This window comes from Cervus elaphus, chromosome 24 (assembly GCF_910594005.1).
Source record: "Cervus elaphus chromosome 24, mCerEla1.1, whole genome shotgun sequence".
Taxonomy (NCBI): domain Eukaryota; kingdom Metazoa; phylum Chordata; class Mammalia; order Artiodactyla; family Cervidae; genus Cervus; species Cervus elaphus.
Genome location: NC_057838.1, coordinates 45,649,422 through 45,674,309, shown reverse-complemented (window position 1 = coordinate 45,674,309; position 24,888 = coordinate 45,649,422). Strand labels below are relative to the sequence as shown.

General features: G+C 40.7%; 1 protein-coding gene across 1 annotated transcript in view; it reads right to left on the bottom strand.

The window, feature by feature from the left end:
* Positions 1 to 11,164: 11,164 nt before the first annotated feature.
* The window catches only part of SUCLG2 (succinate-CoA ligase GDP-forming subunit beta), a 271,918-nt gene continuing 258,194 nt past the window's right edge, over positions 11,165 to 24,888 (bottom strand). The window contains exon 11 of the mRNA XM_043886797.1: positions 11,165 to 12,225. Coding sequence (XP_043742732.1) covers positions 12,110 to 12,225 — 116 coding nt within the window. The 3' untranslated portion in view covers positions 11,165 to 12,109. The remainder of the gene's footprint in view (positions 12,226 to 24,888) is intronic.

Genomic DNA, 24,888 nt, shown 5'->3' with positions numbered 1-24,888 from the left:
CCTCCTCCCTCTCCTCTTCTTCATGTAACTCTGTGAACCTCTCTGGGTATGCCTAACAGGGGAGAATCTTTTCGCCATTAACCTAGAAGTTTTATTATCAGTGCTGTATAGCTGGAGAAGTCCTGAGACTACAGGAAGAATAAAACTGAAATCCAGAGGCAGGAGACTTAAGCCCAAAACCTGAGAACACCAGAAAACTCCTGACGACATGGAACTTTAAGTAATAAGTGACCGTCCAAAAGCCTCCATACCTACACTGAAACCAACCACCACCCAAGAGCCAATAAGTTATAGAGCAAGACATACCACGCAAATTCTCCAGCAACGCAGGAACATAGCCCTGAACGTCAACATACAGGCTGCCCAAGGTCACACCTAACACATAGACCCATCTCAAAACTCATTACTGGGCACTCCATTGCTCTCCAAAGAGAAGAAATCAAGTTCCACGCACCAGAACACTGACGCAAGCTTCCCTAACCAGGAAACCTTGACAAGCCAATCGTCTAACCCCACCCACTGGGTAAATCTTCCACAATAAAAAGGAACCACAGACCTCCAGAATACAGAAAGCCCACTCCAGACACAGCAATCTAAACAAGATGAAAAGGCAGAGAAATACCCAACAGGTAAAGGAAGATGAAAAATGCCCACCAAGTCAAACAAAAGAGGAGGAGATAGGGAATCTACCTGAAAAAGAATTTAGAATAATGATAATAAAAATGATCCAAAATCTTGAAAACAAAATGGAGTTACAGATAAATAGCCTGGAAACAAAAATTGAAAAGATACAAGAAATGTTTAATAAAGACCTAGAAGAAATAAAAAAGACTCAATTAAAAATGAATAATGCAATGAATGAGATCAAAAACACTTTGGAGGGAACCAAGAGTAGAATAACGGAGGCAGAAGATAGGATAAGTGAGGTAGAAGATAAAATGGTGGAAATAAATGAAGCAGAGAGGAAAAGAGAAAAAAGGATCAAAAGAAATGAGGACAACCTCAGGGACCTCTGGGACAATGTGAAACGCCCCAACATTTGAATCGTAGGAGTCCCAGAAGAAGAAGACAAAAAGAAAGGCCATGAGAAAATACTCGAGGAGATAATAGTTGAAAACTTCCCTAAAATGGGGAAGGAAATAGCCACCCAAGTCCAAGAAACCCAGAGAGTCCCAAACAGGATAAACCCAAGGCGGAACACCCCAAGACACATATTAATCAAATTAACAAAGATCAAACACAAAGAACAAATATTAAAAGCAGCAAGGGAGAAACAACAAATAACACACAAAGGGATTCCCATAAGGATAACAGCTGATCTATCAATAGAAACCCTCCAGGCCAGAAGGGAATGGCAGGACGTCCTGAAAGTAATGAAAGAGAATAACCTACAACCTAGATTACTGTATCCAGCAAGGATCTCATTCAGATATGAAGGAGAATTTAAAAGCTTTACAGATAAGCAAAAGCTGAGAGAATTCAGCACCACCAAACCAGCTCTTCAACAAATGCTAAAGGATCTTCTCTAGACAGGAAATGCAGAAAGGTTGTATAAACGTGAACCCAAAACAACAAAGTAAATGGCAACGGGACCACACTTATCAATAATTACCCTAAATGTAAATGGGTTGAATGCCCCAACCAAAAGACAAAGATTGGCTGAATGGATACAAAAACAAGACCCCTATATATGCTGTCTACAAGAGACCCACCTCAAAACAAGAGACACATACAGACTAAAAGTGAAGGGCTGGAAAAAAATATTTCATGCAAACGGAGACCAAAAGAAAGCAGGAGTCGCAATACTCATATCAGATAAAATAGACTTTCAAATGAAGGATGTGAAAAGAGACAAAGAAGGACACTACATAATGATCAAAGGATCAATCAAAGAAGAAGATATAACAATTATAAATATATATGCACCCAACATAGGAGCACCACAATATATATGGCAAACACTAACGAGTATGAAAGAGGAAATTAATAGTAACACAATAATAGTGAGAGACTTTAATACCCCACTCACAACTATGGATAGATCAACCAAACAGAAAATTAACAAGGAAACACAAACCTTAAATGACACAATGGACCAGCTAGACCTAATTGATATCTATAGGACATTTCACCCCAAAACAATCAACTTCACCTTTTTCTCAAGTGCACACGGAACATTCTCCAGAATAGATCACATCCTGGGCCATAAATCTGGTCTTGGAAAATTCAAAAAAATTGAAATCATTCCAGTCATCTTTTCTGACCACAGTGCAGTAAGATTAGATCTCAATTACAGGAAAAAAATTGTTAAAACTTCAAACATATGGAGGCTAAATAACACGCTTCTGAATAACCAACAAATCATAGAAGAAATCAAAAAAGAAATCAAAATATGTATAGAAATGAATGAAAATGAAAACACAACAACCCAAAACCTATGGGACACTGTAAAAGCAGTGCTAAGGGGAAGGTTCATAGCATTACAGGCTTATATCAAGAAACAAGAAAAAAACCAAATAAATAACCTAACTCTACACCTAAAGCAATTAGAGAAGGAAGAAATGAAGAACCCCAGGGTTAGCAGAAGGAAAGAAATCTTAAAAATCAGGGCAGAAATAAATGCAAAAGAAACTAAAGAGACCATAGCAAAAATCAACAAAGCTAAAAGCTGGTTTTTTGAAAAAATAAACAAAATTGACAAACCATTAGCAAGACTCATTAAGAAGCAAAGAGAGAAGAACCAAATTAACAAAATTAGAAATGAAAATGGAGAGATCACAACAGACAACACTGAAATACAAAGGATCATAAGAGACTACTACCAGCAGCTCTATGCCAATAAAATGGACAACTTGGATGAAATGGACAAATTCTTAGAAAAGTATAACCTTCCAAAACTGAACCAGGAAGAAATAGAAGATCTTAACAGAGCCATCACAAGCAAGGAAATCGAAACTGTAATCAAGAATCTTCCAGCAAACAAAAGCCCAGGACCAGATGGCTTCACAGCTGAATTCTACCAAAAATTTAGAGAAGAGCTAACACCTACCTTACTCAAACTCTTCCAGAAAATTGCAGATGAAGGTAAGCTTCCAAACTCATTCTATGAGGCCACCATCACCCTTATTCCAAAACCTGACAAAGATGCCACAAAAAAAGAAAACTACAGGCCAATATCACTGATGAACATAGATGCAAAAATCCTTAACAAAATTCTAGCAAACAGAATCCAACAACATATTAAAAAAATCATACACCATGACCAAGTGGGCTTTATCCCAGGAATGCAAGGATTCTTTAATATCTGCAAATCAATCAATGTAATACACCACATTAACAAATTGAAAGATAAAAACCATATGATTATCTCAATAGATGCAGAGAAAGCCTTTGACAAAATTCAACACTCATTTATGATTAAAACTCTCCAAAAAGCAGGAATAGAAGGAACATACCTCAACATAATAAAAGCTATATATGACAAACCCACAGCAAGCATCACCCTCAATGGTGAAAAATTGAAAGCATTTCCCCTGAAATCAGGAACAAGACAAGGGTGCCCACTCTCACCACTACTATTCAACATAGTGTTGGAAGTTTTGGCCACAGCAATCAGAGCAGAGAAAGAAGTAAAAGGAATCCAGATAGGAAAAGAAGAAGTGAAACTCTCGCTGTTTGCAGATGACATGATCCTCTACATAGAAAACCCTAAAGACTCTACCAGAAAATTACTACAGCTAATCAATGAATATAGTAAAGTTGCAGGATATAAAATTAACACACAGAAATCCCTTGCATTCCTATATACTAACAATGAAAAAACAGAAAGAGAAATTAAGGAAACAATACCATTCACCATTGCAACAAAAAGAATAAAATACTTAGGAGTATATCTACCTAAATAAACAAAAGACCTATACATAGAAAACTATAAAACACTGATGAAAGAAATCAAAGAGGACACAAACAGATGGAGAAACATACCGTGTTCATGGATTGGAAGAATCAATATTGTCAAAATGGCTATTCTACCCAAAGCAATCTATAGATTCAATGCAATCCCTATCAAGCTACCAATGGTATTTTTCACAGAACTAGAACAAATAATTTCACAATTTGTATGGAAATACAAAAAACCTCGAATAGCCAAAGTAATCCTGAGAAAGAAGAATGGAACTGGAGGAATCAACCTGCCTGACTTCAGACTATACTACAAAGCCACAGTCATCAAGACAGTATGGTACTGGCACAAAGACAGAAATATAGATCAATGGAACAGAATAGAAAGCCCAGAGATAAATCCACGAACCTATGGACACCTTATCTTTGACAAAGGAGGCAAGGATATACAATGGAAAAAAGACAACCTCTTTAACAAGTGGTGCTGGGAAAACTGGTCAACCACTTGTAAAAGAATGAAACTAGAACACTTTCTAACACCATACACAAAAATAAACTCAAAATGGATTAAAGATCTAAATGTAAGACCAGAAACTATAAAACTCCTAGAGGAGAACATAGGCAAAACACTCTCCGACATAAATCACAGCAAGATCCTCTATGACCCACCTCCCAGAATATTGGAAATAAAAGCAAAACTAAACAAATGGGACCAAATGAAACTTAAAAGCTTTTGCACTACAAAGGAAACTATAAGTAAGGTGAAAAGACAGCCCTCAGATTGGGAGAAAATAATAGCAAATGAAGAAACAGACAAAGGATTAATCTCAAAAATATACAAGCAACTCCTGAAGCTCAATTCCAGAAAAATAAATGACCCAATCAAAAAATGGGCCAGAGAACTAAACAGACATTTCTCCAAAGAAGACATACAGATGGCTAACAAACACATGAAAAGATGCTCAACATCACTCATTATTAGAGAAATGCAAATCAAAACCAAAATGAGGTACCATTACACGCCAGTCAGGATGGCTGCTATCCAAAAGTCTACAAGCAATAAATGCTGGAGAGGCTGTGGAGAAAAGGGAACCCTCTTACACTGTTGGTGGGAATGCAAGCTAGTACAGCCGCTATGGAAAACAGTGTAGAGATTCCTTAAAAAACTGGAACTAGAACTGCCATATGACCCAGCAATCCCACTTCTGGGCATACACACTGAGGAAACCAGATCTGAAAGAGACACGTGCACCCCAATGTTCATTGCAGCACTGTTTATAATAGCCAGGACATGGAAGCAACCTAGATGCCCATCAGCAGATGAATGGATAAGGAAGCTGTGGTAGATATACACCATGGAATATTACTCAGCCGTTAAAACGAATTCATTTGAACCAGTCCTAATGAGATGGATGAAACTGGAGCCCCTTATACAGAGTGAAGTAAGCCAGAAAGATAAAGAACATTACAGCATACTAACGCATATATATGGAATTTAGAAAGATGGTAACGATAACCCTATATGCAAAACAGAAAAAGAGACACAGAAATACAGAACAGACTATTGAACTCTGTGGGAGAAGGTGAGGGTGGGATATTTCAAAAGAACAGCATGTATACTATCTATGGTGAAACAGATCACCAGCCCAGGTGGGATGCATGAGACAAGTGCTCGGGCCTGGTGCACTGGGAAGACCCAGAGGAATCGGGTGGAGAGGGAGGTGGGAGGGGGAATCGGGATGGGGAATACGTGTAAATCTATGGCTGATTCATATCAATGTATGACAAAACCCACTGAAATGTTGTGAAGTAATTAGCCTCCAACTAATAAAAAATTAAAAAAAAAAACAAAAAAAAAACACCCAACCTATGCCTTTATTAACACATGCAACTACTAATACAAGTCCTCCTACCTATATATGTGTCTATCCATCCTGAATCTAGAATAGCTTTATTGAGAAGTAATTTATATAGTATAAAATCTATCACTGAAAAGTACAGTTTAGTGGTATTTAGTAAATTCAAGTTGTGTAACCATCACAACTATCTCATTTCACAACATTTTTGCCATCCCAAATGAAAACCCATTATGAGTCACTCCCCATCCTCCTCTCCTCTCTAGTCCTGGCAAATACTAATCTATAACCTATTTCTTTACATTTATGTACTGTGGACATTCCCTAAAAGTGGGATCATATGTTATGTGGCCTTTGTGACTGTATTCCTTCATTTGGTTTAATGAAGGTTCATTAAATTTTCTGAGGTTTCCAGTTCATCCATACTGTAGCATTCCTGTACTTCATTCTTTTTATTGATGAATATGGATATACACCATTTCATTTATCCAGTCATAAGCTGATAGACATTTGGGTTGTTAGCACTCTCTGGAAAAACTTTCTGCAAATAGTTTAAGTTATTTTATTTTAATACATTCAACTTGTATTTGTTTGCAGATTGTACTCTTAATACAAAGTCAAAAATTATTTTCTTGAGGAAAAGTAATTATAAGGATTTAGAGTACATGAATATTCAACATTAAGATATAATTTAAACTCCAAATAAGAACCTCCAAATCTTGTAGTCCATACACGTCTCTGTCTGATCTCTGAGAACAGATCTCTAAATGACTGCCAGATAATGATTCTATTTCATTTCTTTCTCCTCTGGCTAGAAAGGGGCTAAAAGCACTCCCAGTTTAAAACAAAAAAAATGTCTCCACATACTTCCTGTGCACATAATGGAGGAACAAGAAAATAATGTATTTTCCCACAGTCAACATATAAAATCTAATTAATTTTGGATTTGTGGAATTTGGCATAATGTACATGAGAACTGCTGCTGGCCTATTTTGAATACCAGGACTTGAGACAAGAGTTATGGATCTAAATTGTCCAGAAGAATAATGATACATTTAACTAAATTTTCCGCAACTGCTATGGTAACACTCTCAGCTTTCACCCTCTGCCTTTTGTCTTGTTTTGTCCTTGTTCTGTGTATTAGAGAAGGCAGTGAATTAACAAGAAGGCACTTGGAATTAAGTACCCAAGAAGTGGCCCCTATCTTAGACTTTACTGTGTGGGTATGGAAACGTGCCATTCCCATTACAGTCTATACAACTGGTCCAACTGCAGAAGGCAATCTTTCAGCTTTTAAATTTTCCTTCCCAGGGCAAGGGGTACACTAAAAGGCAAAACACTCAAGTACTCAGCTTGCTAAATATCTTTGCCTCCAACATTCTTTACAATTATCCATCACTATCAGCAGCAAAACTGTATTGAATTTAGGTTCTGACAGATTTAAGCAAAAAAGGACTAGCTTTGGACTCAGAAGATGAGTTGAATCCTGACCGGTCACATATTAGCTTTGTGTTCTTGGTCGTGTTATACCTTCCCTGAGATATATATCACCTGTAAAACATTTCATCTGTAATAGAGGAATGAGAGATTCACAGAGATGCTAAGAAGATTAATTAAGGCAACATCTGTAAAGTTCCTGGAACACAGTAATCACTGAATCAGTGAGTTCCTCTGATGTCAAAGTAATGCATAAAAACCCACCAGATTGAGACTGAAGGGCTATGCTGTCCAAAACGGTAGCTACCAGCAACAAGTGGCTACATTTTTTTTTTTTTTTTGCCACACCATGTGGCATGTCGGATTTTAGTTCCCAATCAGGGATCCAACCACCACCCCCCAGCATTGGAAGTATGGAGTCTTAACCACTGGAAGGCCAGGGAAGTTTCAGGGGGCTACTGAGACTGTTATCGAAACTCAGTAATCTTTAAAATTAAGTTTTCAGTGCTTAATAGCCTCATGTGGCTAGTAGCCATATACTGGATAGCACCAATACTTACCATCACCATCATCACAGAAGTTCTACTGAACTAGATGCATTAGAAGTGACAGAATTCAACGAAAACCAGAAGCCCAGAAGCCTAAATTCTTGCCACTATGTAATTTTAGCAGAGCAACTTTATCTCACTATGCTACTGTTCCTCAAGATAGAATGTAATAATGCCTTTACAGCAACATTGCAGAGATGAGGTGCATTGAAATAATTTTTCTTTGCTTTCTTGCCATCTTCCCAGGACCCCAAGATTAAATTATGCACAAAAATTAGCAAGGACCACTTTGAGTACGACTCAATAGATACAGCTCTTTGGGAGTTCAATATTCAGAGCCATGATTTGAAGTTGTTCCAAGACACCTGTAAGTAGTTAAGAATAGCGTATTTCAGAAGCACACCTAGCTATGTGCAGGCACTTCTTGGGGTGATGGAAAGAAACAAAGTAACACAGTTAAAAAGATGTTCATTGGCAAATCTCCTTTCTTAGACAAATCAATCTTCACTGGGTTTAAAATGCAAAGGTCAGAGATCCTATTTTCTACTTATTTGTTTCACTTTAATGCCTTAATCTGCCTTTCCCAGATTTAGAAACAATAATCTGGGCTGTCATTGTGAGGATAATACTGTAATTTTTTTTTTTTTTGTAATACAGAGAAGGTGTTGACAGTTTTTTCTGTAAAGGTCCAGAGTAAATGGTCTAGGGCCATAAATTTTCTATCATAGTTACTTAATTCTGCTGGTGTAGCATGAAAACCACCACAGAATGTAAATAAATGGCATGGTTCTGTCAATAAAACTATATAGTCCCACAGGCCTACATTTGCCAACTTCATATGTAGAAGGACATGGAAGAACATAGCTTTTCCTGCTCTTCTTCACAGTATTTTTAACATGATTATATGATTTTTTCATTTATTTTATTTGAACATACACTGTATTCTACAAATAATCAATTTTAAATGTTTAATTTAGAAATGTCAAAACATTTTTTCTTCTCATTTTATTAAGATATTGAATATAAATAATATAATTCTTTAGGACGATACCTTTATTTTCATGCTGATAGCAAACTGAGAAGGATGGTCATAGTATATAAACTGTAAAATAACAAATTAAGTGATTCACAGATCTAATAAGGTCATTCAAAGTTTCCTACCTATTTTACGAATTCATGAGTTGAATTAAAACTTAAATAGAAAACCAAAATTGAGCTAAGAGCCTCAATGCCATTACTTCTTAAGTTCACATTACTGTTCTACACAAATAAATCAAGGTCAAATATTCAGATGACTCAAGCAGCATCTATTCAAAAAACCTGGTAACTTGTATGCATAGGTTAAGAATGGACTGCCAAGAAATGATGAGAAATTAATAAAATAAAATCATGACATTTCAGAGTTGTAAGAGTCTTTATAGAACAACTTGTTCAACCTCATTGCTCTATGGATGATGAGTGTGGTAATCTTTTAATTTTCCTTTCCAGAATACACTGTTTCTTCTCATTAGATCCCGAGGTTTCTTATGGAAACTTCCTTTTCTCACTCTCAGCTCTGGAAGTTTGAATGAGGGTGGTCTCATTATCAGGCCAACAAGTGGGGATTTAACCCAGAGAGGACTCATCAGAACCCTATAAACTCTTGACCAGAGGACTGGTTCAGAGGTAAATTTCTGACCTAAAATCGTCATCTAAATTCTGGGATGTTTCTTAGAACTGCCAGGAGAGAACCAACCTTCCTTCTTTCCTTCCCTTTTCCTTCTCCCTCCCTCTTCCCTTCCCTTCCTTTCATCCTTTACTCTTTCTTGCCCCCTGCCCCATTCTTTCTCTCTTATGGAGGCAAACTTTTGAGAATACCTACCTGGGATGGCCAGCAGCCCTTTTGCCACTTTGTGGAAATGGCCCACCTGAGAATGAACCCAACACAGAGACTAGCATCTCTGAGATGCAGAGTTCACATTCCGAGGCTCTGAGTTTCTGGATCTAGCCTTAACTGTAGCTGAAAATGTCTGCCTTTTGTAATTACAAGAACAAAACCATCCTCCCCCTCTCAGCCTTTTTTCTTAAGCTTGAGTTGGTTTTTTGCCACTGCAAAAGAGCTTATACAAATACAAGAGGTTGTTCAGCCCAAAGAAGTGAATGTTGCTAAGTGGGAAGGTCAGGACTTCAATCCCCTCTAAATCTGATGCTGGTTCTACGAGACTGACAGGGTAGACTGGCAAACCCATTAAAATCTTACATGCAAAGCAGTTTGGGTAAAAGGTGTGCATTACTCTCTAAGCGTCTTTGAGGGCTGTATTTAGACTCGCACTTCCTTTCATAGACACTCTTGTTTAGGATAGGGCCATGTATAACAAATACTGATCAGATTTAACGGAAATTACTTTTCACCCTTACATACAGTACAGCTGAAAGACTTGAAGGGGACATCAGAAGGTCAGAAACACAGCACACACTGGAGTAGGTAATATACAGGCTTCAGATCCACACCACCAACTGCCCCCAATTCTCCTGTGTCCCCTCAGTCTGTGTGGCTGTGCCTTAACACATACCAGTGATTCAGTCCATAAAAATCCATGGAAACTGTACTGTGTTTAGCACCAGGGTTACTATGCAAACCACATAAACTCAATACATTGAGCTTCTACAAAAATATAGCTTCCCACGTCTTTGAAAACAAAGGGCTGTTTGTTATTATTTAACAAAATAATCACAAGAATGATTTCATTTCTTTACCCCCTCCTGCAAACTGTATTGATTAGAAATACCCATATACACAGCCAGATGAACACAAGCCTTAACAAAGGGTAAAGGATTCAAATATGTAGTTTTTGCTAATTGACAGAGTATACATTATTTCTTTTACAATACTGACTACTACAAAACACACTTAAAAAGACACTGTTAATATTTTTCATGTACTGTGTAACAATTAATAAAGGATGTAAGACCGATCTATCAAATGAGTTCTTCCTCCACGATAAACACAGATCTATAAAACAATGGTGTTTTAACTTCTGTCCAGATAGGAAGTTTTGGAGAACAAGGTACAAACTGGTTAAAAAAAAGAATGGTGTGTGACACATTTGTATGTTGAGAGGAAAATGGCTAATGCTGGAACCTGAGCCGCGTAAGTGGGAGGAGATTATGTCTGAATATTTCCTACAGTGCTAAGCAAACTAAGGCCATGTTTTAACTGTCAGATATTTGTGGCACTTACCTGGGTTTCCAGGGTGTATAAAATTTTCATCCTTTGATTAAGTAATCTCCTAATGGAAACAGTCACTGAAAATGTTGAGTAGAACTGGAATAATCCTGGGACAACCCAAATTTTCTATCTTTGGCTATATTGCCTAAGACACTAGTATCTTAGTAAAAGAAAAAAAAAAGATAAAATGTATTAAAATGAGAAATACATAGATCTTAGAGTTTATAAAAGAGGATTTTATTTGAATTTACATACAGATAAAAATTTACCAAAATTTTAACACAAACCTAAATCACATTCTTTCCCACCACAAAAATGGACACTATGCAAAAAAGCCACATTCTCAATTACATTTTCCCAGGTGGTAGATTCAGGGGGGAAATAGGAAGGGAGAGAAGACAGTGACACTCACAGCATAATTTGATTTCAGTGTTGTCTCATCTTGAAATGACTCAATCAGAGATTTCCATAAGAATCAACCTTCAGTTTTGAGGTTAAAAGAGAAACTTCTACTCCAAAATCACAAATAAGGCTTCTGGCTTCATTTTTAATATGAGGTAAATGTATTCAATATTAAGGCAAATGGTAGGATACATGTATACGGTATTAATTATGAATCTTCCATTGTAAAATACATTTCTAAAATAAACATGTTGGAATTCAAAATAGTAAAAACTCTTGCAGTTTATAACAGCTACTTGTTTCAGTGTCTTAGCTGCACCTTTTTGATGGCAAATCTGTTGAATGTAATCTTGTCTAACCTTTTTTTTTTTTTAACACAGTACAAATATTCACCGAAATTGCTGCAAATGAACCAGGGCCTGATCTCAAATGCTGTATACACACACACTGTTTGGCCTCGTAGATTGCTCCCCCAAATTGGCAAAACAATGGTGAACTGACTCACTATGACAGAACATTATGAGAATGCAGGACATTAAAATAATAAAGGCTATAAGGGAAATTAAGCTGTCCAGGTATCTTATTCAAAAAAATACAGATTTAAATTTTTTAAACAAAAAACTTGTAATTCTTGCTTTTCCCCTTCTCCACCCCTCCCCTCTTTCTCCCCAATGGAATAACCATTTTCTTCACAGTGGTGAGAGAACCATCCCTTTTTATGGGTAAGTGCACTTCTTCCAGGGGATCAGGGCAAGGCATCACTTCTTAGCTACGCTGGCCACAGCTTTCTTGGCTGCATCCTCCAGGTCGACAGCTGAAGTGATGGGGAGTCCGCTGTTACTGAGAATGTTCTGGGCCTCGTGGACATTGGTTCCTGGAAGGGAGTGGGGGGATGTTGTACAGTCACTGAGATGGAACTGAAGGTGGTGCCCCAGGAAGTTTCATACAACCTGAAGTTGTGAGATACCTGAGTCTCCTGTACATGCGTGCATGCTAAGTTGCTTTAGTCGTGTCTGACTCTTTGTGACCCAGTGGACTGTAGCCTGCCAGGCTCCTCTGTCCATGGGATTCTCCAGGCAAGAATACTGGAGTGGGTTGCCATGTCCTCCTCCAGGGGATCTTCTTGACTCAGGGATCAAACCTGCATCTCCTGCACTTCTTGCACTGGCAGGTGGGTGCTTTACCACCTGGGAAGACCACCTAAATCTTCTAACACCATTTAATTACAATTCAGGTCAACTTTTTATGATCCAGATCTGGCTATTCAGATATATTTAGATGGCAAATTTTATTTTTTTCCTCTTTTTAATTCAAATGCCTGGCATTAAAAAGATATTGCCTATATTTTCTCTGGCATTAAAAAAACTGAAATAATGAGGTTCTTAGAAGATTGTAAACAAAGATTAACAACCACTTGTTCAACTAGTTTGAAAGAGGAAAATCTTCTGAAATAGATGTATCCTTTGACTGGATAGTCAGAATATGGAATATAAAGAAAAAAAACTTTGTGCACACACAAAAAAGAGCAAGAGAATGGTAAGTCAGGGTGTTAGAATTATATGGAGTATGGCAGTAACACAGGAAGACGCTCAGGGTGAATCTACTTGGAGCTTTTCACCAGGAAGAAAATTAAAACACAGATTCTAATCAATGCCACAGACAGGAAAGATGATGTGACAAAATCTGTATCAAGTGATAGTCCAGCTACAAAAAAAGATGAAAGATAGAATTTGCAAGAGACTAATGGACATTTTTTTCCTGATAAAAGCTAAAATTGCTGCTGGTAATCCACACACTCAAGTGAATTTAGTGTAGTTTTGGCTCATTCCAGAAGTCCTTTGTCTTAATCTCTTGAAACAAAAGGTCTGAGTCATGAGCTAATCTGAGATCTGAAGTTAGAGAATCTGCTCACTGGCTCGAATTCACTGCATGGAGACAGTGACAGTATTCAATGCATCCCTTTATGCTTCATCCTCATTCTACCTAACAAAAATGGCAGATGCCATGAAAATGAGCACTGTAACCTCTGATGACATCTCTTGGCCATTTCTGGTGGATCTGTAGCATATGCAGGCCAAACCACCCCACCTCATTGTGTTCTTCGGTGACTATTTAACATGCAAAAACATCACTCTGTTCTCTTCAATGTGAACAAGCCCCTGGGAGAAATGTGATAAAATTTAAGTGTCTAATGAAATATCTCATCTCACATCATCTCCAGTGCTTTTATCTAGTTAGCAAGACAGAGCCTATTTATAAACAAAAGACCTTGAAATATAGGCCTTGGAGGACTTCAGAGTACAAATAAAAAGGAGATGCTTGGTCAGCATGTTTCATACCAAAGGCAAAGGCAAGAATTAAGGAGGAACAACTGAGGTGAGAAGGCGGTATAGCACTGATTCTCCTGGCATGCTGGGTCCACCAAACCGTGCTGAAGCAGACACTGGATACTGTGTCTTTGGCTCAAGGCTGACTCGGGGCTGCCTTACACAGGAATCTGATTGAATGGACTCCATGACAAGCAAGAACTTAAAACATAGGGAAGTTGTTATTTAAAATCCCTAGACTCCCATCCTGACTCTGTCGTGTATTAGTTGTGTAGTTTTAGATAAATCATTTAAATCCTTTGAGCATCAACTTCTTTATCCTCAGACATAATACTGTGATCATCTTCCTCACAATGAATATTGATTAAGCATATGTCAGGTACAGTGCTAAGGGATTTACATGTGACACACGAAAACTTTACAATGAATTTGGATAGGTCTGGTTGTACCTATTTCACAGATGAGATAACTGAGGCACAGAGAGATTAAAGAACTTCTCCATAGTCACACCGGTTGTAAGAGGCAGAGACGGTACTTGAATCCTGTTCTAATTATGTCCTAAAGGCATACTAGTCTGTTTTCCTATCTTTAAAATGAGGATAATAATGCTGGTAGCATAGGTCGCCATGAGAACCAAATGAAATAATAGGTGTGAAAGCATTCTGTAAATGGCAGTCTCTGTGGCAGTCGTGGCTGGCTGTCTACCAAAGCTCCATGCTCTTCTGCTACAGGGGGGAGCTACTGCCGGGAAAGAGCTGCCAAACAGGAACCGCATTTCCCAGGCCCCGTTCCAGGTGGGGGAGGGGGGCCGTGTGACTGAGTCCTGACCAATACACTGTGAGTAGCAATGAAACACACACCCGTGAAGTTTCTTCCACTGTTACTCTCTGTATTCCCTCTGCTTTCCTTGTCTGCCTTCTGAAATGTTGCCAGCCAGAAAAATACTGGATGGCAGCTTTTTTCAGGTGACAATGACTCCCTTAGCATCCATGCCTGGGTAAGCCTGCAGAGCCAAGCACCCAGCTCACTCGCCCTCTCTGACTTTGTATGAAGCAGAACGAAACCCCTACTATATTGCCTCTGAACATATCTGTTGTTATAGGAGTGAGCATTACATTTTTATAAAAAATTCATTTATTTTCATTTAAGGGTAATTTCTTTACAATATTGAGTTGATTTCTGCCATGCATCAACAGGAATCAGCCATAGGTATACATATGTCACAAGCATTACTTTAATTAACGCACTATTGTGTTAAGTGTGGGTGGCAGCTTCTAAAATGGTTCTCAGATGACTGACCACTACCTCTTGGTGTTCATGCCCCTTGAGTACAGGCTGGAGCAGTGGCCTGCCTCTAAAGGAGAAGAATATAACAAAAGTGATGGAAGGTCACTTCTGAGACTAAGTCTATCACTGCGGTCTTGCTTCCTCTGATTTTCTGTTTGTTCACTCTAATGATACCAACTGCCATGCTATGGGCTATGGGCTGCCCCATGGGGAAACTCACAATGCAAAGGACTCAGGGCAGCCTCCAGCCAGCAGGCACCAAGGAACTGAGGTCTTCATTCCAACAACCATAAAGAGCTGCACCCCACCAACAACTGTGTGAGTGTGCCTATAGGCAACAACCCCGGCTCCCGCCACCCCTGCCAGGCTAGCTGCAACAGGACTCCAGTCCTGGCCGACACAGTGATTGGACTTGAGAGAGATCTTAAGCCAGAGGACACAGCTGAGCCAGCCCTAGATTCCCCACCAAAAAAACTGTAACATGGTCAAATGTTTCTTGTGCTAAGCGGCAGCTAAATTTTGGGGCAGTTTGTTTCACACTAGAACTTAACTAATGCAGATGAAAAGATCTACTATTTCATTAAGAACAACCTCAATGTGCATTTTGATTCATTTGGTAAAGTTTCAGCCAAGGTCCCAGAGGCTGAAAAGTAGGACAGGGGATCAGACTGTGGCAGGTGTTGGTACCAGGCTAAGGGATTCCAACCTTAATCTGCAGGCTTATATATATAATAGTAGTGGTACAACGTGAATCAGTCTTGACAGACACAGAATCGAATCAGTCTTTGGACTAGGAGGTCAATGAAAGTTAAAGATGGAAATTTTTATCTCCTTCAACAGAGATATAGACTTAGAGCGCTCTCTCCACCTGGGCTCCAATCGCCAGAGAAGAAAAATCTACATTATGCTACAAAAGACTCAGAATTCTTCTTCTTTCTTTCTCAACATACAGCTCCCCAGGTCCCCATGCATCACCCCAAGAGGCAGTCTTCTCCGCGCGAACATCCCTCATCTTCTAATCTACTTCTCCTCGCTATGACTCCTCCTGTGGGTACAGGTCTCACCCACGTACACCAAGCTCTGTGTAACTGGACTGAGAGAGTTCTGCTAGGAGTGGGGCTGACAGCAATAAAAGCAGAGAGCAGCTTCCGCTTCACACAGGTCACACACTGCTCTGGGGTTCTAAGTATATTAGCTCCCCTGTTCCTCAGTAGAAACCCTGAGATAGCTGCTATTATCTTACTTTTACAGAGGAGAGGACTGAGGCACAAATCAATTAAAGGCTAGTCTAGCAAGTATGGCTAGTAATAGGAAGCAGTGGAATGAACATTTAAATAATGCTTGACATACCCATTCTGATACCTGAGTAAGTCCTTCTTATGATTTTGTAAATATATGTCATCATCATCCTTATAACAACAACAATAAAAAGTCTGGTTTACAAAGTCCTCCCACATTACTTTATTTGACCCTTACAAGGAACTTGTGAATTAGATGTTTCTAAATAAACCCATGAGCTTCAGTGTTTATAAATCAGTTCTTTTTCTTTTTTTTTTAAGCCAAGAGCACTGAGGCTTAGTAACTGATTGGCAGAATTCAGTTTCAAAATCCTTTGCTTTCTGGACTCTATTTTGATTTCCCAGTGACTCCTGTTTGACATTTAAAACACGGAGCTCTTTCCCATGCATGAGATCATCGGAACCTCAATAAGGCTATAAATTATTCAAGAACAAGGATCATGTACAACTAGGATGTCTGCTCTTCTGGCTAAACCTTCTTGTCCCCATAGTCCCTGCTCTATGAGGGACCATGGCATATTCTCTGCCCCAAGGCAGACCTTGACTGCTTCCAAGACACTGACTGCACCTGACCCAAGGGTGGTCCAAATACAGACCATGGTCACCAGTCCAATTAGATTTGCTCCATAGAGAATCTCAACCGGTGGTTTCCATGAAAGAGAAAGTGGTAGCGTGAACAGTACTTCCAGTCATAAGTAGGCAGATAAGAGAAAGACCGTGCAAATACACAGAGGGTGGAGAAGTCAAGTGAAGAGACCAACGGCTGGAATGATGTTCCTGAGGTCTGCCTCCAACTCAGACCCTGCTCTTCCTTGTGGGCCAGTTTTATTACGGCCCCCACCCACTGAGAGAACTGTTTGTTCACCTTCCTTTCCGTGAGTATGCATGAAATAACCTCCTGATAAATGGGTTGTTCTTCCTTATAACCAACTAGCCAGTTTCTGACTTAGTGCCCTTTTCAGTACACAACTTAGCACCAGATATACCCAAGGGGGAAAATGGCTGACAGAGAAATCTGTGAACCTGCAGACAAGCCTGCTATGCCCTCCACCCTGAGCTCTGCTGCCCTCTCTGCTTGGAAGACACCATATGTCCGTGAACTATCTTTTAAAATGACATTTCTTTGGGGATGCTTTCTTGTCACCACATCTCAACCCCCAACCTAGAGTAGCGGACTGGAAAATGAGCTTCCCAAATACTTTGTACATCTAAAATCCCAGCACTGTTATGACTGCTTACTGACACTGCTCTTGTCCCCACTAAACATACGCTTTGGAAGGGCCGCCATTGCTCAGGTTTGCTCACCGTGTACCTCCAGGCACAGTGTCCCCCACAAAGGATGTGCCTGTGCATGGACTGAATAACTGTGGACAGGCTCATCCATACAAAGTGAGCTTCAGGCAGCAAGTGTGGGTGACTCCTCTTCTGAGCACCTTGCTGGCCCAACACCTCAAGATAACTCTTTTTATAAGCTTGAAATAAAAAACCCAAATGGCCTCAGGGAAAATGAAAAGGGTTGTTCCTGCGCTTTCTGAGCCCTTAGATGCTTTCAGTGGTTCCTCTCTCTAAGAAGGGCCACACAGCAGCTGGCTGTGCTGTGTCCCTGAGAGAGGCCCCAAGCTCCTGCCACTCCTAGCTGTCCAGGCATACGAGGTCACTGTGCTCAAGGTTAACAACCAGAGTGGTGGCCAGGGTAACAGAGTGGATAGGGCAGCTCCACACTAACACAGGGTCCTTCTCTCCTTCCAGCTGTTCCTGCAGGGCCATATCAAAACGCCTGATTTCTTCATAATTCCAGGATCCACTAAAGTGAATTTAATTATACCTGCAGTTACACTTCAATTACAGTCTTAATTATTAAGCACATACTAGGCATGCTCAGAGCCAAGCAGTTTTGGAAGAGAACCTCGCAGTAAAATAGAAAGCTCAGGCATAGGACTACGAGGAGAAAGGGGAAATATACAGAGGGGCCTTGGTCAAATGAAAATCTGTCACACAAGGTGGGGGGGGGTGGTGGGTGGGTGGAGGCTGGTGTCAGAAACAGGTTAAGAAAGAGAGAAACACACAGAACAGATGAGATGGAGGGCGTGGCAGAGCCAGAGGCAGGAGAGTCAAAAAGAAAGAGACAGAAAGAGAGACTGAGGGACAGACAGAGAGACAAGATAAACAGAGTCGAAGAAGAGGAAAGAGACCAAAAAACAAACAAACAAACAAACAAGGAGAAGAAGGGACAGAATGGATGAAAGAGGAGATGACTAAGAGAATGAAGGACAAAGAGGGATGAAGAGTCAAACAAAGAGAATGAGGGGGAAAGAAGTGAGGGAGTTTCCTCTGCAGCAGCCCTGCGCTGCCCCTGCCAGCATCTCCCTGTCAGCACCCTCTCGATTTCTCCTTGGCTGGCAGGGCGAGGGACAGGCCTGGGAGAAGCAAAGCCCAGGGACCCTGCCTGGGAGAGGAATTATAAATCACCTCCTCATTCTGGTTCTGAGAGCAGCTGGAAGGGGTAGTGGGGATGCAAAGACGATGGTGACAAAGAACAGCCATCACTGAAATGAGGTCACTGGAAATGATGAGGGGAACGGACGGAGCCTTCAACAAACGTTTGCCAGTCTGCAGAGTCTTTTTGTTAATGACATCATGTGAGTATTTCAGCTTAGTTTCTTCTTGATTCATCAAGTGGCTGACACCTACTCCACATTCCCTTCCCGTCCTTCTTTGTAAATAGAAACCATCATGGCTGCTAAACGGTGACACGGAATCAAGAGTTCCAAACAGACTGTTTATGCCTATCCACACAATTACCAAGAAAACTGATCTCTTTCCCACATTTAAATTGTGCTGCTGACATTTTCTAATATTTATTAAAGGCTGGGTTGCTTTTTAACGAGGCTGCAGGACAACACTTTTAATAACCACCTGTACAGATAACTGATCAACTCGTGCTGGTCGACGTTCAGGCACTTCTTAATATCTGCCTGTTGAAAGCCACTCAGCTAAATGGTTACCTACCACTGCAGGCTTTAAAAACAGCTATAGAGAGTCACAGGGGACTGAGTTTAAAATGAAATCTTGCTCTATTGGTACAGGATATTATAAAAAGAACAATAATAATTATTAAAATTAAAAAAAATTTCCTGTCTCTTCCATATGATTTACCACTTACTTCCTGCCACTGGGTGGAGTGAGAGAGCTGTATACAGAGATGCAAGGTTAATTTATCAAAATTTTTTCCGTGTTTTCATTACATGGGAGAGAAGATAACAGTAGTGGACACTAATTACAGGGTTTTGTTCAAAAAGTGCAGCCCCTCCCTACCACTTAGGCCAGCTTTTTATCACAGGGCTATGAAGAAAACTACTTTCTAGTTTTAAAAAGTATTATTTCAATAGGAATTCAGCTTTTTCATAAAAAAAAGAAAAAAACCAGTTACTACAATTAATACAAGTTATTTTTAATACAATAGTTAGCACTTAGTGTATATTAGGTATAACAAATGTTCGTTGGACAAGTCAGTAGAGGGGTTCACAGGTATCCTATTAATTGAATCTTCACAGCAACCCTAAAGTTGACATCACTGCCATCCCCACTCTACAAACGAGGCAACTGAGGCACTGGGGGGCTTAGGAACTTGCCCAACGTCCCTCAGCCAATCCCAGGCTAGAACCTGCGTTTGTCTGACTATAAAACCACATGACAACCACGCAGCCTTGGCCTTTTAGTGCAGGAAGGAATCTCAGGGCTCCTTTAGGATCAGTCTCTTGTTCTCACTAGAGGAAACTGAGGTCTAGAGATGAGAGATAATGTACCCAGACAACCAGCAAACCATGACAGGTCTGTGTCTCAGGCTGGTGCAATGGCCTGGGGGACAAACTCAGGCTGCTTCCTCTTTTTGTACCACCTGTGAGCTGAGAATGGTTTTTACATTTTTTAGACAGTTGGGAAAAAATCAGAATAATATTTTGTGATACATGAAAATTACATGAAATTCAAATTTCAGTGCCCATAAATAAAGTTTCAGTGGAACACAGCCAAAGTGATTCATTTACAGATCGTCAATGGCTGCTTCTGTGCTCCAGTGGTGGAGCTGAGGACTTGTGACAGAAACAGCATGGCTCATAAATCCTAAAATACTTCGACCCCTGCTTTGAATAATTGAGTCTTTTTTCCTTTTCCCCAGGATAGGAGAGGTCAGTGGAAACAAAGCAAATTCTATAAAGCAGCAGCTTCCTCCTCAAATGTTCACTGTCCCTGTGCCCTTGATCCTTCTTCATTATTCTTCCGAGTGACAATCAGATAGAGGAGGTCCATTTTCTTGGTGACACGTAAATTTAGAAAGCTTATCACACCTCTTGTGTCTTGTGACTGTATTGTTAGAAATGGAATAATTCATTGAGGATCAGAGGCAAAGCTCCTGCTGCATCCGTGGCCCCTCATTCGTCTGAGATGATGGGCATCTTACAGCTGGCACCTTGCAGGAGTCCATCCATATGGAATCACTTGAATTGTGCATAAAACCTCAGATAAAAATGAGAGCTGACAATCACTGAGACAGGGATCATTCTAGGTTATTTTAGCATTCATCTGTTCCTTAGAATATCCCTGTGAGGCTGCTATATTTTTATTCCCGTTTCATAGACGAGGAAGCTGAGATTTAAACTTCATTTTGGTACTGACTAGCTGAGCATCCTGGGAAAGTCACTGTAGCTGGGTGAGTATCTTACTGAATACTGTGTATCCCTCATGTTTTATAAAAACTGAAGATGACATAAGATAGCCTGTGGGGCTGTATCATACATACCTACTGGCTTCAATGATTTCTTCTCACTTGATAAGAAAAAAACCAAATGCCAAGGCTGTGAGCATGACTAGAATTCCTATGATGACAGCCGGAGGTGGCAGGAAGCTGACTGCCATATTCTTTACAAAGTTTCCTTGAATGGTGTGTGTGTGTTTATGATCACGCAAGCAGGTTTAGGATCAAACCTAACATAATGGTTGAGGGCTTAGGACAGGTGCCTATGTTCTTGCTTTCAACTGGATGAACTCTCAGACAAGTAATATAGATATTAACGTAAACCAAAGGCTCAGGAGACTTAATATTAAACTAGAATGGGAGGAGCCCTCTGGCAAGTAAGAAACATTACAGTCTGCACCTGCTCAGGTAAGAATGTTCTAACAAAGAAGGAATGCTCCTTCACCTGAACATCTACCTGCATGTGGACTTTCCTTTCATGCCTTCCTTCAGTACATCTCATGACTTTCAATCCCTGTATTGCTATATTCTAACTTACAGTGATCGCAGGGGTTTTCACAGGTACCTTCGGTAGTGTGAGACTTCTGTCTGATATGCTGTCTTTGGAACCCCGCTGCTGCCTAAGAAGTGACGTGACATGACTGCATCACTGCACATGCTCTGAACATACCTGGGGGAAATCTCTGAGTAGACATCATTGTTAACGCTTTCCTGAGAAGAAGTTAGATTTGGGGAGCTTAATATTGCCTGTCAAATGCTTTGTTGGGTCTAGAGAGATTTAGACACAGGTACCATGGGGAGTTTCCAGAGTTCTCGGTCTTGATGCTAGCCTCTTCTCTACACCAAGCAACAAACTATGTCTCGCCGTTTGCTTCTGTAAAATAAGATTTACTGTGGCATAACCATGCCCATTCCTTTCTATTGTCTATGCTGCTTCAGCACAATGACGGTAGAGCTGAGTCATTGTGACAGGGAATACATGGCTCACAAAGCCTAAAAAAAATTCTGTTGTTTATAGAAAAAGTCTGCAGATTTTGGTGGTGCACAATCCAAAATTTTGGCCTTGTGGCCCAGTCTCGTCTGGTGCTTCTCCAGCTTTAAGTTCCCACTTCCTACTTCTGGTGCATGGACTGTGATATCTGTAGGGATGAAGATTCCGCCTATGCTCTCTTTGAATCAACAATGGCCAGTACTTGGCTCAAGTGCCTTCACTCTCCTTACCCACATCAGTAACGATCACAGAACTCTCTCCTGCTGACTGGGACTACAGCCTCGGAATCTTCCTTGGCACAGCACTCCTGGCAGCCACTGCCAATATATATATAGGAGGTGGCATGACATAAAAGCTATTTGTCATTCCTGTCCTAAAACATTCCATGAGAAAGTTAGTCTCTCGGCGTGGGCAGCTCTGCCTCTGGACATCCTCAAGGTGGTGCACTCTGGGAGAGGCTTATACACAGAGCATGCCTGTCACCTGTAAAACAGAACAGACTGAATCTGCTGTCTTTTCCTTCATACCTATGTGTTTTCTCTCTCTCTCTCTTTCTGATGGCTGATAGAATACGACTTTCAGATGTTACATAAGGAACTGACTGGTCACAGAGAAAATACTCAGGGAGCAGAGGGCAGTACTGTGAGGTCGTAAGCAGGACTCAGGATATGCTAGTCCCCATTGCTCCTTATTAAAGTGCCCCACCCCCAGCTTCTGCTCAGGAAATCGACTTGTTTCTGAAGAGATGTCCACTGCCTAGACTGGGGTGGGCACCTGACCAAAAGGCAGTCCACTCCTCAGGCAGACGAATGACCTGTGATGTACCTGGCAGGGGCATTTTCCTCCCATGCAGGGGGCAGTCACTGGCATTATATGCCCCATCTCGTCTCTGACTGACTCCACAGTGGCAGTGGAGGGCTGTATCTGACCAAATGTATGAAAGGACAAAGTTGGCATGGATGGCCCAGCCCCATCCTCTGGCTTTCCTTCTGCCATGATGCTCACAGTCAGCCCAGGTCAACCTCTGCCACTCAGCATTCTGCCCTGGTGTAGGGGAGGGAGACCCACCTAAGACCAGCGGTACCCATGGCTGGCTGTGGACAGCTGCCTAACTTGGGGGTTAGGCAGAGTAACAGCTCATTTTTAGTATATAGTAAGTTATCTACTTCAAGTTCTCTACCAGGAATGGAGGTGATATTTTTCCTTTGTCCTTTTTCTTATTTCTCACAGTATCAGAACCCAGATGGGGAAAAATCTGTTTGGTCCCCTCAAAGATCCCAATAACATGGTCTGGCTCAATGGGCTGTGGACAATAGGAGGGATGGTTTTCATGGAAGCTTAGAAGATTGACAATCTGTGGGATCTGGACTTCTAGGGAACTGAGGAAGCAGGCTGGCCCTAGTGAGAGGCTGAGAGGGTAGAGGCACCAAGAAAGAAAAACAGGGAGTGAGAAGGTCAGAGTAGGGAGGTTTCCAAGTGCAATGCCATTAAAACCTTACACTAAACATCTGATTTATTGAGGTGGTCAGAGAATTTAAAGTTGCCACATCCATAAAACTGAAAACAAAAAAAAAAAGTTGCACAATACAGAGGCCATCTTCCTTAAAGGAGCCCTAGTCCTGTAATCACACTGACTGCTTCCTTGAAGTGCAGGAGGCTTTCACTCGTGCAAGGCAGCAGGTGTCCAACATGATATAAATTTCAGTGAGTCACACAAACTACCGAGGGGTAAAATGAGAGTTCAAATTGCCAAATACAGTAGACTCTTTGTCTGGAAACTTAAATATTAGATCGCAAAAAGCTTTAACTAGTCTAATACTTTAGGTAGGTCCTGTGAGACTTGGTCTAAGGTTTAAGAGTGGCAAAGTTTAAGCATTTAGAAGTGTTTATCGATTGAGACAACGAGAGGATTTAAGTCTTGTTGACAGAACAGGATTGTCTCCAATGGCTCATTTTGTTTAACCTGGTGATGATGAATTAAACATGATGGAGGAGACACAGGGAGAAGATGCTAGTGATAAAAAGGAGGAGAGGAGACAGATGTCAACGTGAAGTGAAAATGGCCCCAGTAAAGAAGCACCCACAGGTGACACTGAAGGAGTGAGGAGATGAAAAGAGTGAGGCAGAAAGTCAGGTGAGGCACAAAGTCAGGTGAGGAATGGGGTGTGCAGAAAATGGAAACTGGAAGAGTAGGGACAGAAGAAAAATGAGAATCAAAAAGAGAGGAAGAAAGACATGCCCTGACAGAAAACATCAGAACCCTCATCCAGGAGCCATGCTCCCAATGACAGCCACATGAGAACTGAAATGTGGAGAGAAGGGAAGATGTACTCGAGGAGGCTGGGGTGCAGGTGAGGACCAGGTCCATCTCATCTTGCAGGGAGCAGGAACTGAGAAAAGAAGAGAAGAAGAAAACTTGGTAGAGAGCACAGTAGGAAAATGCAAAAAGGCAGACAGGCCAGCAGTGCTATCAAACACAGAGCCAGACGCCAGTCCTGCTGGGCATCTGCACTTATTCTGCCCAGGATGGTGCCACCATGCAGCTGGGCATCCCTTAGTCTCTGCAGTCTGAGTATAAACAGCAAGCCTAGAGCACAAACCTTCTGAATGAAAACTTTTCCAAGCTAGTCGCTCACAGTCAATCTGCCATAGCTGACTTTCTGATGGGAGTCACAAAGACAATCACACTCTCCTCTCCAGGTCTCATATCCTAGCATAAATGAAGCCGTGATGAATGGACAGCTGCCAAGTAGATGGACAGAGCTGAAGGCTCGTGGCTGTCTCTTAATGCTTCAATGCTCAGGGTTTTTTTTCCCCTTAAGCAGACCAAAGCATTGCACAGCAATTTTCCTGTGTCCATGCTAAGAAGGACACATGATAT